Source organism: Symphalangus syndactylus, chromosome 5 (genome assembly GCF_028878055.3).
Source record: "Symphalangus syndactylus isolate Jambi chromosome 5, NHGRI_mSymSyn1-v2.1_pri, whole genome shotgun sequence".
Lineage (NCBI taxonomy): Eukaryota > Metazoa > Chordata > Mammalia > Primates > Hylobatidae > Symphalangus > Symphalangus syndactylus.
The window spans coordinates 141,383,403-141,399,102 of NC_072427.2; the positions used below are offsets into that span (position 1 = coordinate 141,383,403).

At 41.1% G+C, this 15,700-nt stretch overlaps 2 protein-coding genes across 4 annotated transcripts in view; one reads left to right on the top strand and one right to left on the bottom strand.

Annotated features, from left to right (window-relative positions):
- The window catches only part of H2AJ (H2A.J histone), a 92,906-nt gene that overhangs the window by 56,633 nt on the left and 20,573 nt on the right, over positions 1–15,700 (bottom strand). The gene's annotated exons all lie outside the window — the stretch shown is intronic.
- Positions 1–15,700, top strand: part of GUCY2C (guanylate cyclase 2C) — a 138,529-nt gene that overhangs the window by 50,774 nt on the left and 72,055 nt on the right. Inside the window, exons 1-3 of one of the 3 annotated variants that reach the window (XM_055280543.2) lie at positions 4,873–5,442; positions 13,649–13,761; positions 15,492–15,556. In XM_055280543.2, the coding sequence (XP_055136518.2) occupies positions 5,226–5,442; positions 13,649–13,761; positions 15,492–15,556 (395 nt within the window). In that variant the 5' untranslated portion in view covers positions 4,873–5,225. Of the gene's footprint in view, positions 1–4,872; positions 5,443–13,648; positions 13,762–15,491; positions 15,557–15,700 lie in introns of those variants that run through there. The other 2 variants (XM_055280542.2, XM_055280550.2) reach the window with 2 other exon arrangements.

Below are 15,700 nucleotides of genomic sequence, written 5' to 3' on the forward strand. Positions count from 1 at the left end.
TGGATTTGAGGGAGACCTAAACATTCAGACCATAGCCAAGAATATGTCTCCTAAAGCTGCCAACTCAAATGTTCTATTATTTGGTTTTGACTCTTGGAACTCTCCCAGCAGAACCTGCCTACATTTAATTATGATCTTCATGTTTATACTTTTATGACATAAAGAAGACACACTATTTGTCTTAAGGGATTCAGGAAGGACTGCTATTTTGATCCTTCACATTTGGAATTATGTTCCTGGTTACATGCTATAATCAAAGGATTCCCAGAACTGCACCTACCTACTGTCTTTATAGCTGAATCAAAGCACCTGGCAGTTTTATCTATCTCATCAACTCCCTCCACATGGCTTTCTTTTATACCTGTAATTTCTGGACCACATTTTTTAAAAGTAAAAACAGTGTATTACTTCTATTCCTTCTCCTGCCACAGGAAGTGGAAACAGCAACAAATTAATAGTTAGAAAACCGTGTTTGAGTTCAAACTTGGCCACCAATGTGCCACACGGAAAATCATTACCTGTAGCAAAGGCTGAGCATCCTTATGATGGCCATGTGCCTCTCTGCAGCCTGGTATTCCATTCTTACTGACATCCATTACAAATCCCCATGCAGCACCCAGTCCTGACCACTGTCAATCACCCACCACATCCTATCCTGCCCCATAAAATAATCACAGCACTTTTCTTCTGTATCAAAGCTGAATCCTGTGCAAGTCCCATCCTCTCTCTAGGAGACCCAGGATTGAACCCACCCTGTTCCACATCAACCATCTCCAAAACAACAGCCCTTGGCATCATGACTCCTCCAGTATTCTTTCAACCTCATACTGTTTCCTCTCCCCTTGATCTTTCTTCCTTCCCATTCTTTATCTCAAACATTTAACAGTGCCTTCTGAAACACCCATGCTATGGTCAACAAATGCCTCAATATTCTTTATCTCTTGGTTAACTGTTCCCTACATCTCTTGGCTACATTGGGAGGCGAAAAGGATGATGTTTCGGGGATACAGTACATAGGAGTGTGAAGGTCCTAGGTTCTAACTTGGATATGAGTGTCCATTTTCTTATTCTTTTAATCCGTACATATTCATTACATATAGCCTTTATATGCATTATCTGCCTCCTCATTTTAAAATATTTTATAAAAACACAATCTGTGTTCTTTTGAGGCACATATCATTTAACCATAACACTCAGTCCCTTTTCATCAGTCACTGTCAGTTTTTGAAGTCCTGATTGTTCTCCCTCATCTATTGCTGCGTTGATAGATCGTCTTCTCCAGCAAGCACCTACTATCAATCTGGTTGATTTCAATACTCAACATGTGACCCGTCCAACAAACTAGATTCTGGGTTCCTTGAGCTCCTTGGTTCAAAGTCATTTTCTTCTTCCCTCTCTCAGCCTCCCTGAACTGTTCAAATCAGTAATGTGGAAAATCTACCCTCTAACTCCAACACTACCTTCCAGATGTTTGCTTCAGTAATCCCCTTTTTACCTGGGCTGGACTGTGAGACCAGCTAAGCTGAGTTAAGGGAACCTGTGTTATATCAAGCAATCCCTGTCCTGCCCTAGGAGGCAGAATCCCACAATCCTCACTCTTACAGTCAGTTCCAGCTGAGGCCTGAGGAGTCCATCCTCCTGCAGTGGGAGATGCAGCTCCCAGTGCCAAGGTGCTATCAGCTGAGGAACAGAAGGTCCCTGAAAGGCAACTCAAGTGACCTCATGAGTGGCTGCAGTCTAAATGTTAAAGAATTTTTTTTTTTTTTGCTGGGTTACTTCTATTTGGATTGGTTGAACTTATCAACAATTGATATATTTTGTTTGGTGAGGTAACTGCAAATGCAGCTGCTTCCAGGGAAGAGTTATAGTACTAGTTAACACACTTATTTTTCACAATTTTAACTTCAAAACATAAATTTTGCCATACGTGGTCAAGTCAATGTTGTAAACAATGGTGTTATCTGATCAATCACACGTCTCTGATTTTAAATCCCAACTCCCATTTAAGTTCAGATTCTCTTCTCAAAATTCCATGGGGACTGTTTTCACAACTGCACAGACACCTTAAAATCCATATGTCCCAAGACAGAAGTCATTATCTTCTCCCTCAAACCTGCTTCCCTTCCAGAATTCTAGAGCTCAGTAACCAGCTGAGCATATCAGGGTCATCTTTGATTCCTCCTTCTTCCTAATGTCCCAAATCCAGTCAAATACCAAGTCCCATCCATTTTACCTTTTTTTTTTTTAATTTAATTTATTTATTTAGAGACAGGTTCTTGCCCTGTCACCTAGGCTGGGGTGCAGTGGCATGATCACAGCTCATTGCAGCCTTGAACTCCTGGCCTCAAGCAATCCTCCTACTGCCTTAGCCTCCTGAGTAGCTGGGTATACAGGCATGGGCCACTATACCTGGCTAATTTTTAAAAAATTTTTCTTTGTAGAGACGGGGCCTCTCTATGTTGTCCAGGTTGGTCTTGAAATCCTGATCCCAAATGATTCTCCTGCCTTGGCCTCCCAAAGTGCTAGGATGACAGGCATGAGCTACCATGTCCAGCTCATTTTTTTTTTTTAGTACAGATGGGATCTCACTATATTGCCCAGGCTGGTCCCACATTTTACATTTTAGATATTTTTTGAACACATCTCCACTGCCACCATCCTTATCCAGGCGTTCTTTAGCTCTCACTTGTCTATAGCAACAGCCTCCCCATCAGTTCCCTGTTCCTATGCCTGCCTCTCTCCAGGACATTTCTTCCATGGAAGTCTAAGCAGACTGTTCAAAATTCACGTCCCTTTCTTGACTCTTAGGATATAGTCCCAAATCCCTATTGGCTTATAGGAAAGTCCATGCCCTCTCCCACCTACTCTTCTGGCATCCTCTACTGCCACTTGACCCCCTAGTTCTCTCCACTCCAACCAAACTGTAGCTCTTCAGTTTCTCAAACATGCTATGCCCCTTCTCACATCTGGGTCTTTTCACAGGCTGTCCCCCTGCCTGGTATGCCCTCCTTCCCTTTCATTCAGCTAATGCATTTATCCTCTTGTCTTTGCTAGTGGACATTGTCTCAGGGATGCTTCCTTGACTTTCTAGAAAAGGTTATGTTAATTTGCAATATGCTCCCATAGCACTCTGAATTTTTTTCATTGTTGAATTTAGTTATTCATACATTTGTTTATCCCATAAAAATATACAACTACTATATACCCCTAAAAATTAAAATTAATGCCGGGCACAGTGGCTCATGCCTATAATCCCAGCACTTTGAGCGGCCGAGGCGGGCGGATCGCAAGGTCAGGACATCAAGATCATCTGGGCTAACATGGTGAAACCCCATCTCTACTAAAAATACAAAAACAAAATCAGCCAGGCATGGTGGCAGGCACCTGTAGTCCCCGCTACTTGGGAGGCTGAGGCAGGAGAATGGCGTGAACCTGGGAGGTGGAGCTTGCAGTGAGCCGAGATTGCGCTACTGCACCCCAGCCTGGGTGACAGAGCAAGACTCCATCTCAAACAAAAAAATTAAAAAAAATTTTAAAAAAATTAAAATTAAAAAATAAAAATAGAAAATAAACATAATTATTTAATGTTTGCCTTCTCCCATTAGAATTCATGTTCCATGAGGACGTTAATGTATCTATGTTGTTCATGGCCATATCTTCAGTGCCTTGCCAATGCTCAACACATAGTCAAATCTTAATAAGTAGTTGCTGCTTAACCTACAGAATGGGAGAAAACTTTTGCAATCTATCCATCTGGCAAAGGGCTAATAACCAGAATCTGCAAAGAACTTAATCAAATTTACAAGAAGAAAACAAATAACCCCATCAAGAAGTGGGCAAAGGATATGAACAGACACTTCTCAAAAGAAGATATTTATGCGGCCAACAAACATGAAAAAAAACTCTTCATCACTGGTCATTACAGAAACACAAATCAAAATCACAATGAGATACCACCTCATGCCAGTTAGAATGGCAATCATTAAAAAGTCAGGAAACAACAGACGCTGGAGAGGATGTGGAGAAATAGAAACGCTTTTACACTGTTGGTGGGACTGTAAATTAGTTCAACTATTGTGAAAGACAGTGTGGCAATTCCTCAAGGATCTAGAACCAGAAATACCATTTGACCCAGCAATCCTATTACTGGGTATATACCCAAAGGATTATAAATAACTCTACTATAAAGACACATGCACACGTATGTTTATTGCAGCACTGTTCACAATAGTAAAGACGTGGAACCAACCCAAATGCCCATCAATAATAGACTGGATAAAGAAAATGTGGGACATATACACCATAGAATACTATGCAGCCATAAAAAAGGATGAGTTCATGTCCTTTGCAGGGACATGGATGAAGCTGGAAACCATCATTCTCAGCAAAGTAACACAAGAACAGAAAACCAAACACCGCATGTTCTCACTCATAAGTGGGAGTTGAGCAATGAGAATACATGGACACAGGGAGGGGAAAATCATACACCAGGGCCCATTGCAGGGTGGGGGGCTAGGGGATGCATAGCATTAGGAGAAATACCTAACGTAGACGGTGGGTTGATGGGTGCAGCAAACCACCATGGCATGTGTATACCTACGTAATAAACCTGCACGTTCTGCACATGTATCCCAGAACTTAAAGTATATATATATACACGTGTATATATGTGTATATATATATATATACACATATATACAAAATCCTTAACTTTATATATATAAACTTTATATATAAAGTTTATATATATATAAAGTTAAGGATTTCGTTTCAATGTGCAGCTAAAACCTAAGCACTAATAGTCAATTGTAGCTGTGTTTTCCTAAAGCCCTTTGACCTTTATTTTCCACTTCACAAAGTTTGTTATGTATATGATATATTGCCCTCTTTCTCTTTTCCCTCTTCCCAGTGATGCATCACAAATTATTGCATTTTTATTGGGTGAGGCCCAGGTAATCTCTCTGTTTATAGCTCTGACCTTTCTGGATGCAAACACAAAGTGAACTTTGGTTTATCTCCTGCCATAATGTAGCTGCTAATTACTGGCAAGCAGGCTGTATTCCACGGCCCATGTGACCAGTTGGGCATGACCAGAGAGAAGCGTGGGGAAGAGCGGGCTGAAGGACTCCACTAGAGGCTGTCCATCTGGATTCCCTGCCTCCCTAGGAGCCCAAGAGAGCAAAGCAAGTGGGCACAAGGAGTATGGTTCTAATGTGATTGGGGTCATGAAGACGTTGCTGTTGGACTTGGCTTTGTGGTCACTGCTCTTCCAGACCGGGTGGCTGTCCTGGAGTTCCCAGGTGAGTCAGAACTGCCACAATGGCAGCTATGAAATCAGCGTCCTGATGATGGACAACTCAGCCTTTGCAGAGCCCCTGGAAAACTTGGAAGATGCGGTGAACGAGGGGCTGGAAATAGTGAGAGGACGTCTGCAAAACGCTGGTAAGAAAATGTTAATAGAATCCTCCTCCACTCTGTTACTACCTCTGGGGACAAAAGGTTGCTAAGCAAAGACTTTGTGTTCTTTGTTTGGTCACACAACTTTCTCTAAGGGCTGTCCCTAAACCCCTTTCTATTTCATGACAGTAGCTCCTTAGAGAGAAGAATTTGAACCCTATTATGCTGTGCTCACTCACACTTCACCTTGCGCTGGGACTAGCCCTGACTTAGGAAATGTAAAGTGTTCACGGCGGTGAAATGTCCCAGTTAAAACTGGGTTTAGGTCAGATGTGGTGGCTCACGTCTGTAATCCCAGCACTTTACGTGGCCAAGGAAGGAGGGACACTGAGCCCAGGGGTTCAAGACCAGCCTGGGCAACATAGCGAGACTCCATCTCTTCAAAAAGAAAATAAATAAAAATAAACTCAGTTTATTGCCCAGTTCCAGGAAGGCATCATGTTTCCTTCTATACTCAGAGGTAAGATTTGGTCTGGACCTAAGATTTCACAGGGATACTAATCAAGAAGATGAATTAAGACAGTCAGTTTCACATAGACACCAAATCTTTCTCTGGGCCTTTTATCCAGAGAAAGACATTTGTCTCTGGCCTGTTCACTCTTTTTTTTTTTTTTTTTTTTTTGAGATGGAGTCTCACTCTGTCACCCAGGCTGGAGTGCAGTGGCACTATCTCGGCTCACTGCAAGCTCCGCCTCCAGGGTTCATGCCATTCTCCTGCCTCAGCCTCCTGAGTAGCTGGGACTACAGGTGCCCACCACCACGCCCGGCTAATTTTTTGTATTTTTAGTAGAGACGGGGTGGCCTGTTCACTCTTTACATTTCCTGTGGCTGTCATTACCAGACATAGTTAATACAAAACATGTGTAATCAAATTCATTGTTGCAGTTCTTCATTGTATCTTTTAGTTATAAAAATAAATTTTATAACATTACATAAAATGTGTAAAATAAAGGGGGAAAAAAAGCATCCATGATTCCCAGCCACCTGGATGTTTCCAGTCTGTTTTCATGTGCTTCTTAGCTTCCTGTTTTTAAGAATGTGGTTGGTGATCACTATGGCATAGAAACAATTTTGGGTTCTTCTGGTTCACTTCACATTATTGCACAAGTGGCTTTCCTAGAGCGGCATGGCCTTTCTAGTCATCATGTGAATTGATATATAATATCCAGTATGTATCATATCCACTGGATATAAATTACCTAATTTGGGGGATATATATGATAATATATATAATAATTCTCTGATGTAGGATATTTCATTTGTTTTAAATTTCTCATTATTATTTTTATAATACTTCAATGAACATTTTCATTTTCTGCATTCCCTGAGATTAGATTACCAGAAATAGGCTTATTGAGTCAATGAGTATTTAATGCATCTTAATGGTCATTTGTGGTTTTAAGGATGGTATGTCTTAATTTTCTCTATTTAAAATTCTGTGGAAGTAGGGCAGCTGTTCAGATATGAATAATAAGTTACTTCTGTGCACATATGACATCTCTCCAATTCTGAAACTAGATTCACACGTAAGTGAACGGATCTGATCTAGAGCCATAATGGAACAAGGAGGTCATTTAGTAAAATCCCCTTATTCACTGAGGCAGTGTGGTACAATGGAAAGAACACTTGATTTGTCCTTTGAGGACCTGGACTGGGATCCCTGCCCCAAAGTTTTCTCTCTCTGTGATCCTGGGTTAGTCTCCCTGAGCCTTGGTTTCTTCAGTTACTAAGTACCTGTCATGGGGTAGCTAAGTTCTAGGCACTTCAATTACATCACCTCTTTAATCACCACAGCTCTGTGAGGTTAGCGTGGTTGACACTGGTTTCACAGCAGGGGTTTAACAACTTTGCTAAGGTCATATAGGTTGTCTGTTTGAAGTGAAATTCATACCCACATCTGTCTGATCCCAAGGAGTACATGGGTCACTCTTTGGAATCCATTGCAATATCTTTACCCAGTGTGAACTAAGTTTCTAATTAAAACAAGGCCGTGGAACATTATGGTTAGAAGCAGATATTTGGAACCTGACAGATCTCGATTTATTTTCCAGCCAGACCATTCACAACAGGTATGACCTTAAGCAGTTAGTTAAATTTTCGGAACCTCAGTTCCCACACCTATAAATTAGAATAAGTGGTAGTTACCCCATACGGATAGCATGTGGATTCAATCAGAAAACTCATATAAAGTACCTCCTTCACTGACTGAAACATAGTAAGAACTCAATAAATGGTAGTTGTTGCTGTTGTTGTTGTTATTGATGTTAATATAGTTGTTCTTATTGTTGCTGTGCTGTTGCTACTGCTAGAACGCATTACCAAGCACCTAAAATAATTGAATAGTATGTTAGTTAGAGCCTTGGTCCCTGACGCATACAATCTGAATTTGAATTCCTGCTCCATTATTTACATTTGAGTGACATTAGGTGAGTTATTTATCATCTCCAGGTTTCACTCATGTCATTTGTAAAATACAGTTATTAGTGGGCAGGTTGTTAATGGATCATTTAAGTGGAGAGCTCTATGGAGATGAAGGAATAAGCTGTGATGCCCAGACTTTTACATTTGTTAATGCATTTTGTTGGATGGATATGCATGCATAGTAAACATAAAAGGTACAGGTTTTTGGGAGAAAGATAGCTCATGTTCTAAACATGGTGAGCATCATTATTTGGGAAAAATTATAAGACAATATATCTGAGGGTTACATTGAAGAAAAGTAAAAGTTCAAGCGTTATATGTGATGTTCAAAGGGAAATGATCAGTATTTTTTCTAGGAATCAGGAAAGCTTTGAGGGTCTTGAAGAACATTCAGAATCTAGTGGGAAAGAACATGAAAAAAAGAGATTCCTTCAACTTCATGACATCACCTCCCTGAGGATGTATGGTTCCAAGGCTAATCACATGACCCATACCTTGTGTGTGCTCCCTCATGCTGAGCCGGTCCCACTCCTAGACCCTAGCACCGAGGTTTTAGCTTCATGTTGGTCCACACTGGTCCAACCCCATCCTTAAAGCCTTAGATAGGAAGAGAGAGTTCTGAGCTCACCCCATATTGTTCAGCTTTCCATCCATCCTCCCAGGCATGAGATATCATTGTGGGGCGGAGAGTGCCAGTAGGAAAGGATGAAAAGTAGCGTGGGGGAAATGCTTATTTTAAAAGTAAACCTTTGATTTGAAGTTATGTCATTGTCTGAAAAATATTTAGTATTTTCTAGAAAAATCACTTGAGTTCTGGAGTGATAAAAGGGAAAACATTACCCCCACCAAATTAAAAATAAGAGAAAGCAGTACACATAAAAGTAAAATATTGAGAGGCAGCATATTATACTATGCTCCATAGAAGCCATTCTCAAATATTTTGGTATTAGGGCCTCTTTATCTATTTATTTATTTATTTATTTGAGACAGAGTTTCGTTCTTGTTGCTCAGGCTGGAGTACAATGGCATGATCTTGGTTCACCGCAACCTCCGCCTCCCAGGTTCAAGTGATTCTCCTGCCTCAGCCTCCCAAGTAACTGGGATTACAGGCATGCACCACCACATCCAGCTAATTTTTTGCATTTTTAGTAGAGACAGGGTTTCTTCACTGTTGGTCAGGCTGATCTCGAACTCCCGACCTCAGGTGATCTGCCTGCCTCGGCCTCCCAAAATGCTGGGATTATAGGCATGAGCCACCGCACCTGGCCTAGGACCTCTTTAAACTCTTTAAAATTATTGAGGGTGCTGAAGAGTTATGTTTATGTGGTTACATATATCAGTATTGATTGTACTGAAAATTAAACTGGGAAACATTTTAAACATTTTTTTATGAATTCATCAAAAATAACAAATAAATACCTGTTAGCATAAATAATATTTTTATTAAAGAAAATCTATATTTCTCAAGCCAAAAAAAAAATAACCAAAGTGAGTGAGAAGACTGGTTTATACTTTTGCAAATGTCTTTAATGTCAAGCTTAAGAGAAGATAGCTATATTCTCATATTGGCTTCTACATTCAATCTGTTGCAATAATATATGTCATATAGCCTCTGGAGAACTTATCATATGCTCATGAGAGAAAGAGACTGGAAAAAAATAAGGAATGTCTTAGTATAATTATAAAAATGACTTTGACCTCATGGATCCCCTGAAAGGGACTACGGGTACCTCAGTGGCTCATACTTTGAGAACTGCTGTTCTACAGCATATCAAGTTCTAGAATTAGACTTCCCTAGGTTCAAATCCCTGCGCTACTACTTGCTAGCTGTGTAGCCTTAAACAAGTTAATCTACCTCTCCAGACCTCCATTTTCTCATGTTTAAATGAGGATGACAAAATATTACCTTGAAGGATTCAGAGAGGATTAAGTGAAATAATACCTGTAAAAACATCACAGCCCAAAGCTAGGCATATAGTGAAAGAGATCATCCAGCTCTATTCTATTAATAAGTGGATGAGGAACTGGGGCCCCAGTAGAGAAGTCACTTGTCTGAGGTCACACTCAACAGATGTTGGTTCCCTTTTTCCCAGGCACTGTGCTAGGGTTTCTACTTGAGTTTAGCTGTGTCAGTCATGGGCTGCCTGGAGCATGGATTTTTAAGTGTCATTTTCACTGTGCCTCATGGTGGTAGGAGAGAACAGAGCCCTCATAGAGACAGGAGGTCAAGAGAGAGGAGCTGCAAGTGTGGCCATCTTCATGTGACTGTGTGCTGCCCTCCACGTCACTTTTTGACTCCTCTTGCATTTAAGACCCTCTCCAACCCTATTTTCTACAGTTCCTCACATGCCCTCTCCCATTCCCCCAGGTCCACTGTAGCCTCATTCATTCTGTTCTCCTGGTTTCAAATTCTCTATATCCTCTCTGTTGTCATGAGAATTAAATAAAATAAAAGGCATATGGGGCTTAGTACTGAAGCTGGCTCATGGTTACACTCAATTAAGTATTAACTGCTATCAAACCCATCACTCCCCCCTTCTCTTCCATTAAATATCTCTGACTGGTCTAATTACATTGATGTCTCCTATTTGGCTAGTCCTACCAAAGTACTGACATCCCTCATTCAGCTCTCTTATTGAATAAAGTATCAGTGTTTTCAAACTTAAAAAAGCAAAGTTGGTAGACATCTCTCAAGTGGCTGTAGAACTGCAAAGACTCCTCCATTCTTTGAAAGAACAAGTCTCTACCTTTAAAAACATTCTTATTTGTTCAGAAGAACAACTTCTATTATAGACATGCTTTGCTCTTTTAAAGGTATTATTAAAAATTATCCCATTTTACAAACTTTGTTTTAACCTCATTTTACATCGAGAAACTAAGTGAGAGAAATTAAAATGGCTTGTACAAGAACACATAAGAAATCACTTATAATGCCGGACTGTGGACTGAGGTTTCCAGACTCCCTGTAGACTTGGCAAACTTAAGAACATCCCTGCAGCTGGGCACAGTGGCTCATGCCTGTAATCCCAGCACTTTGGGAGGCCAAGGTGGGTGGATCATGAGATCAGGAGATCGAGACCATCCTGGCTAACATGGTGAAACCCTGTCTCTACTAAAACTACAAAAAATTAGCCAGGCGTGGTGGCGGGCACCTGTAGTCCCAGCTACTCAGGAGGCTGAGGCAAGAGAATGGCGCGAACACGAGAGGCGGAACTTGCAGTGAGCCGAGATCATGCCACTGCACTCCAGCCTGGGCAAAAGTGCAAGACTCTGTCTCAAAAAAGAAAAAGAGAAAAAAAAAAAAAAAAAGAACATCCCTGCTTAGGAATCATACATTTGTCCTGATTACTTTTTATTGGAAGGAACCAAAATGTAATAGACAGATTGTGGTCAAATGGTTCTGCTACTCCCTTCTAAAACGTGGTGCCTAGCAGTCCCCAGGGATATCACCAGCAAGACCCTTGCTTCCATCTTAATATGGGAGTTCTCCATTATACAAAGACCTCAAGCCAGAATGAACATAATTCACTTTGGCTTTGGGAGTAGCCCATAGAGGAAATGCCTAACCCCAGGAGTGGTGTTCTGGTCAGTAAGGCCAGCCATCCTTGTGACCAAACAGATATTTCAAAGATAAACTTGTTTTCAATTCTTGTATTGCTTTCTAAGAGGAGAAATGTGTGAGAGTGAAATCCAAACAAAACTCTCATCTAATTTAGGACACTAATGAAGACATTTTTGTTTTCTTTATCCTTGATTAGAAACATTTTAAAGTAAGAGGATGTATTTTAAAGACAAATGGGTTTTCTCGAAATTTTGTAATGCTACACAATCTCCTTCCCTGTCTACTAAGAAAGAAAACAGAATTGTACAGCACCTTCTTTAGAAAAATAGATGATAGTTAGACTGTTAACCATGTTCATTTCATGTGAGAAGTGTGACTGCAGGGAACTTCCTGAGGGCATGCAGGTATTTTTCTCATAGACTATTTACTCTGTATCTTGAATGCTCCAGGAGAGACAGGGGCTAAAAACTGTAATACAGCAAGATTCGTTGAGAACAAATAATCATACCCATTGATAAATTTTGGATTTAACGTTTTGGTGCATCACTAAGCTGGTAAAAGGCCATTCCCTCATGCGTGAGTTTTGATTTGAGATATCAAAAATGTACAGTTGGTTTGGGATGAGACAATCACGGCTTCAATTTCAGATCCCACTATTTACAGCATATGGGACTCTGGTAAGACAAACTCAATAAAGCTTTTGTCTCAGGCTTTAATTTCTAGAAAACTGACCAAGACACCCCTTTTGAGCAAGAATGATAAATCTGAGACAGAGATGTGACAGCTTTTTATCAATAAGAATGATTACATTAATAACTATTTCTGATGGGTGTATTTCAACTGCTTAGTGTCCTTTCTATCTGGAAGTGTGACAGGCATCTCACACCTGACATGTCCACCTCCATCACCACACACACCACATTAGCAAACCTGCTCCTCCCACACTCTTTCTCATCTTGGTCAATAGGAGTTCCTTTCACCCACTTGCTCAGGCCAAAAATATTGGCGTTATTCTGAGTCCTTGTTTTCTCATACTTCATGTTGCATTTATCAATTTCCTACCTTCAAAATACATCCTAAATGCAACCATTTTTCTCTACTTTTGCTCCAACTACTGTAGTCCAATCTAACCTAGGTTGTGAATCATGTCTTCACTAGTCTCCCTGCATTTGTTGCTGTTCCCCACAATCTATTCTCTGCATCAGGATCCAGAGATATTCTTTAAAAATAATAGTCAGACAATATCATTTCTCTGCTCGAAGTCCTCCAAAACATCTTATCCTGGAATAAATTGAAAGCACTTACTAACGCCCACATGGTCATGCACGGTGTGGCCTCACTCTGACCTCACATCTCATCCATACTACCTCTCACTTACTCTGTCAGGACTACGCTGGCCTCCCTGTTCTTCCTGAAATGCCAAAGAAAGGTCCTGCCTGGGATTTTTGCCCTTGCTGTTCCCTCTGACCAGAGAAACCATGTATCGCATGGCTCAGTCTTCACGCAGGTCCCAGCTCCCCCTAGGGCTTCCATGACCACCCTATCAGAAATGCATTCTTCTGTGTAACACACAAAGAAAATGTAAGCCTCTTGAAAGCAGGAACTTTTGTTCAATACTGTATCATGAGCACAAAGAAGAGCGCCCGGCACATAGCAGGAACTTAATAACTGTTTGTTGACTGGATGGATAAAGATCAGAGACCAAGGAAGACTGCAGCCTCCTGCAAGCTGGCAGCAAACAGCACCTGGGGACCATGAAAGAACAGGTTATCATAATGTCTATGTCTTTTATTCCCAACACTCTCCAGTCCATACAGGACACCTGCTGCATCTAGGGTTGTGAAAAGATGAAGAGGGCAGTGAACACAATGAAAATGTTCTAAAACTGGACCGTGTGGATGGTTGCACAACTATATATATTTACTAAAAGTCTTTGAATCGTAAACTCAACATGGATGGTTTTTATGATAGATAAATTATACCTCAATAAAACTGTTGAGAGAGAGAGAGAAACAGAGATGCAAAGATATAGAGAGACAGAGACACAGAGAGGAAAAAAGTGACCAGGAGTAAAACAAGGGCTCAGGATGTAAATATTCCTAGGCCTGAAAATGGATATCTACTTCTTCCCAGAATCAATCTCATGGCTGCTATAAATTACTGAAAAATAACACTAGTGTTCTATTTTCCCTCATCTCTGGACGACAGGCCTAAATGTGACTGTGAATGCTACTTTCATGTATTCGGATGGTCTGATTCATAACTCAGGCGACTGCCGGAGTAGCACCTGTGAAGGCCTCGACCTACTCAGGAAAATTTCAGTAAGTATTTGCTTTTGTGGATGCAGCTCATGGCCTCTGGGCACAGGATAATCCCAGTGTGAAATGTAGGCACATGACCATGAAGCAGCTCTCCCATCATCTCTAGCTACATAGCTGAATGAGTGGCCAAGTACCAGGCAAGAGACTGGCTTTATCCCTACAGATGACCTAAATGACAGGGGCCCTCCATGAATCCAGGAAAGTGAGGAGAGCCTTGGCTATGTACCATGTATACACTTTCAGTTGTAAGGAGAAGAATTCTTTTGTTTTAAATTGTTTTTAAAATTTTGTTTTGATTTGTTTTTTGGGTTTTTTGTTTGTTTGTTTGTTTGTTTGTTTTTTGAGACAGGGTCTCCCTCTGTTGCCCAGGCTGGAGTGCAGTGGCATAATCATGGCTCACTGCAGGTTGAGCTCTGGGCTCAGGTGATTGTCCCATCTCAGCCTCTCAAGTAGCTGGGACTATAGGCATGTGCTACCATGCTCAGCAAATTTATTATATTATTTATAGAGACAGGGTTTCACCATGTTGCTCAGGCTGGTCTCAAACTCCTGAGCTTAAGTGATCTGCCCGCGTTCGCCTCCCAAACTGCTGGAATTATGGGCATGAGCCACTGCGCCCAGCCAGTTTTTAAGTTTCTTTATTTAAATGTTAGTATAAACTGGTTTGCCTTTGTGTCCCTCAAGAAATACCTGAGAAATCATGTTTAAAAATATATTTCAAGGCCCCACACCAGAAATCTCTGTTTCAAGTCATCACCATATATCAGATCATAGTTAATTGCTTAAGGGTTGAATCTGACACCTAACTTAAAGTAGTAACTGCAATGTCAAAGGATGAAAATGGGAAGAGGGAGATCCTTGCCTACTTCCTCCTCCCAATCCCCAAACCCCAATCCCAACCAGAGCTTTAAGGAAATAAAGAGTGTTAAAAGCTCTCTAGAGACAAGCAGATGTGCAATGCACCCCCTTACTACAGAAACTAAAGAAAAGGCTGTCTGAGCAGCAGAGCACTGGGAGTAGAGCCACGGCTCTAAACTTTAAACAATAACTTCACACCAACCAGACAGGCCACACTCCCATCAGGAACAATGGCTACCACAGCAGTGATTCTCAATCTTGGGAAGGTAAGGTGTGCACAAGCATAGTTCAATAAACTCCACATCACAATTTCAGAAATATATGCTGCTTTTCTTTGCCTCTACAGAGAGAGGTATAACCTGGTTCTCCAAAACCAGGGATGAGATGGTCCCAACCAGATTCCCCTTAAGAAATAGGAGAAAATAAGATAAAAAATCACCCAATCAATTGCATAGCATTTTACTCACTACTGTTTTGTAGTTCTCTCTACAACTGAAACTTGCCCTCTCCCTTCAAAGCACCTCCAAATCTCATCTCACCACTATCTGGCCTACAGACACTACTAATGCTACAGCCTCCCAGTCCCTCTTCTGCCTCTTCCTATCCTGCATTGAGAAGGAAGCCAGGTTCACCTCCAGTCAGCTCACCTTTGTAAAATACCTTCCCTCCCTGTAGTGTGTTTTCCCTCTCGAACCTCTCCATGCCTCAGTTGATCCTCGTCCAGCCCAAAGCACCCTATGCTGCTCTGAGTTTGAGCATCTTGGGAGGCCCCACTTTCTAAACCTCTGAGAGCCTTCCCCTTGCTACTTCTTTCCTGTCCACTGAGTATTTTTCTTAGTTCTAGGAATTCATTGTTGTTTTCTCTCCTACAGAATGCGAAACGGATGGGCTGTGTCCTCATAGGGCCCTCATGTACATACTCCACCTTCCAGATGTAGTAAGTAATACTACTGTGAACTGAAGTCAGGACATGATATTGCAACTTAAAGGACTCATCAAACAACAGTCTAGTCAAGGCAACACAATCAGAGGTGTTGAGGTCTAGTATTTTGCCATCTCCCCATAACTGTTATTCTCTTAA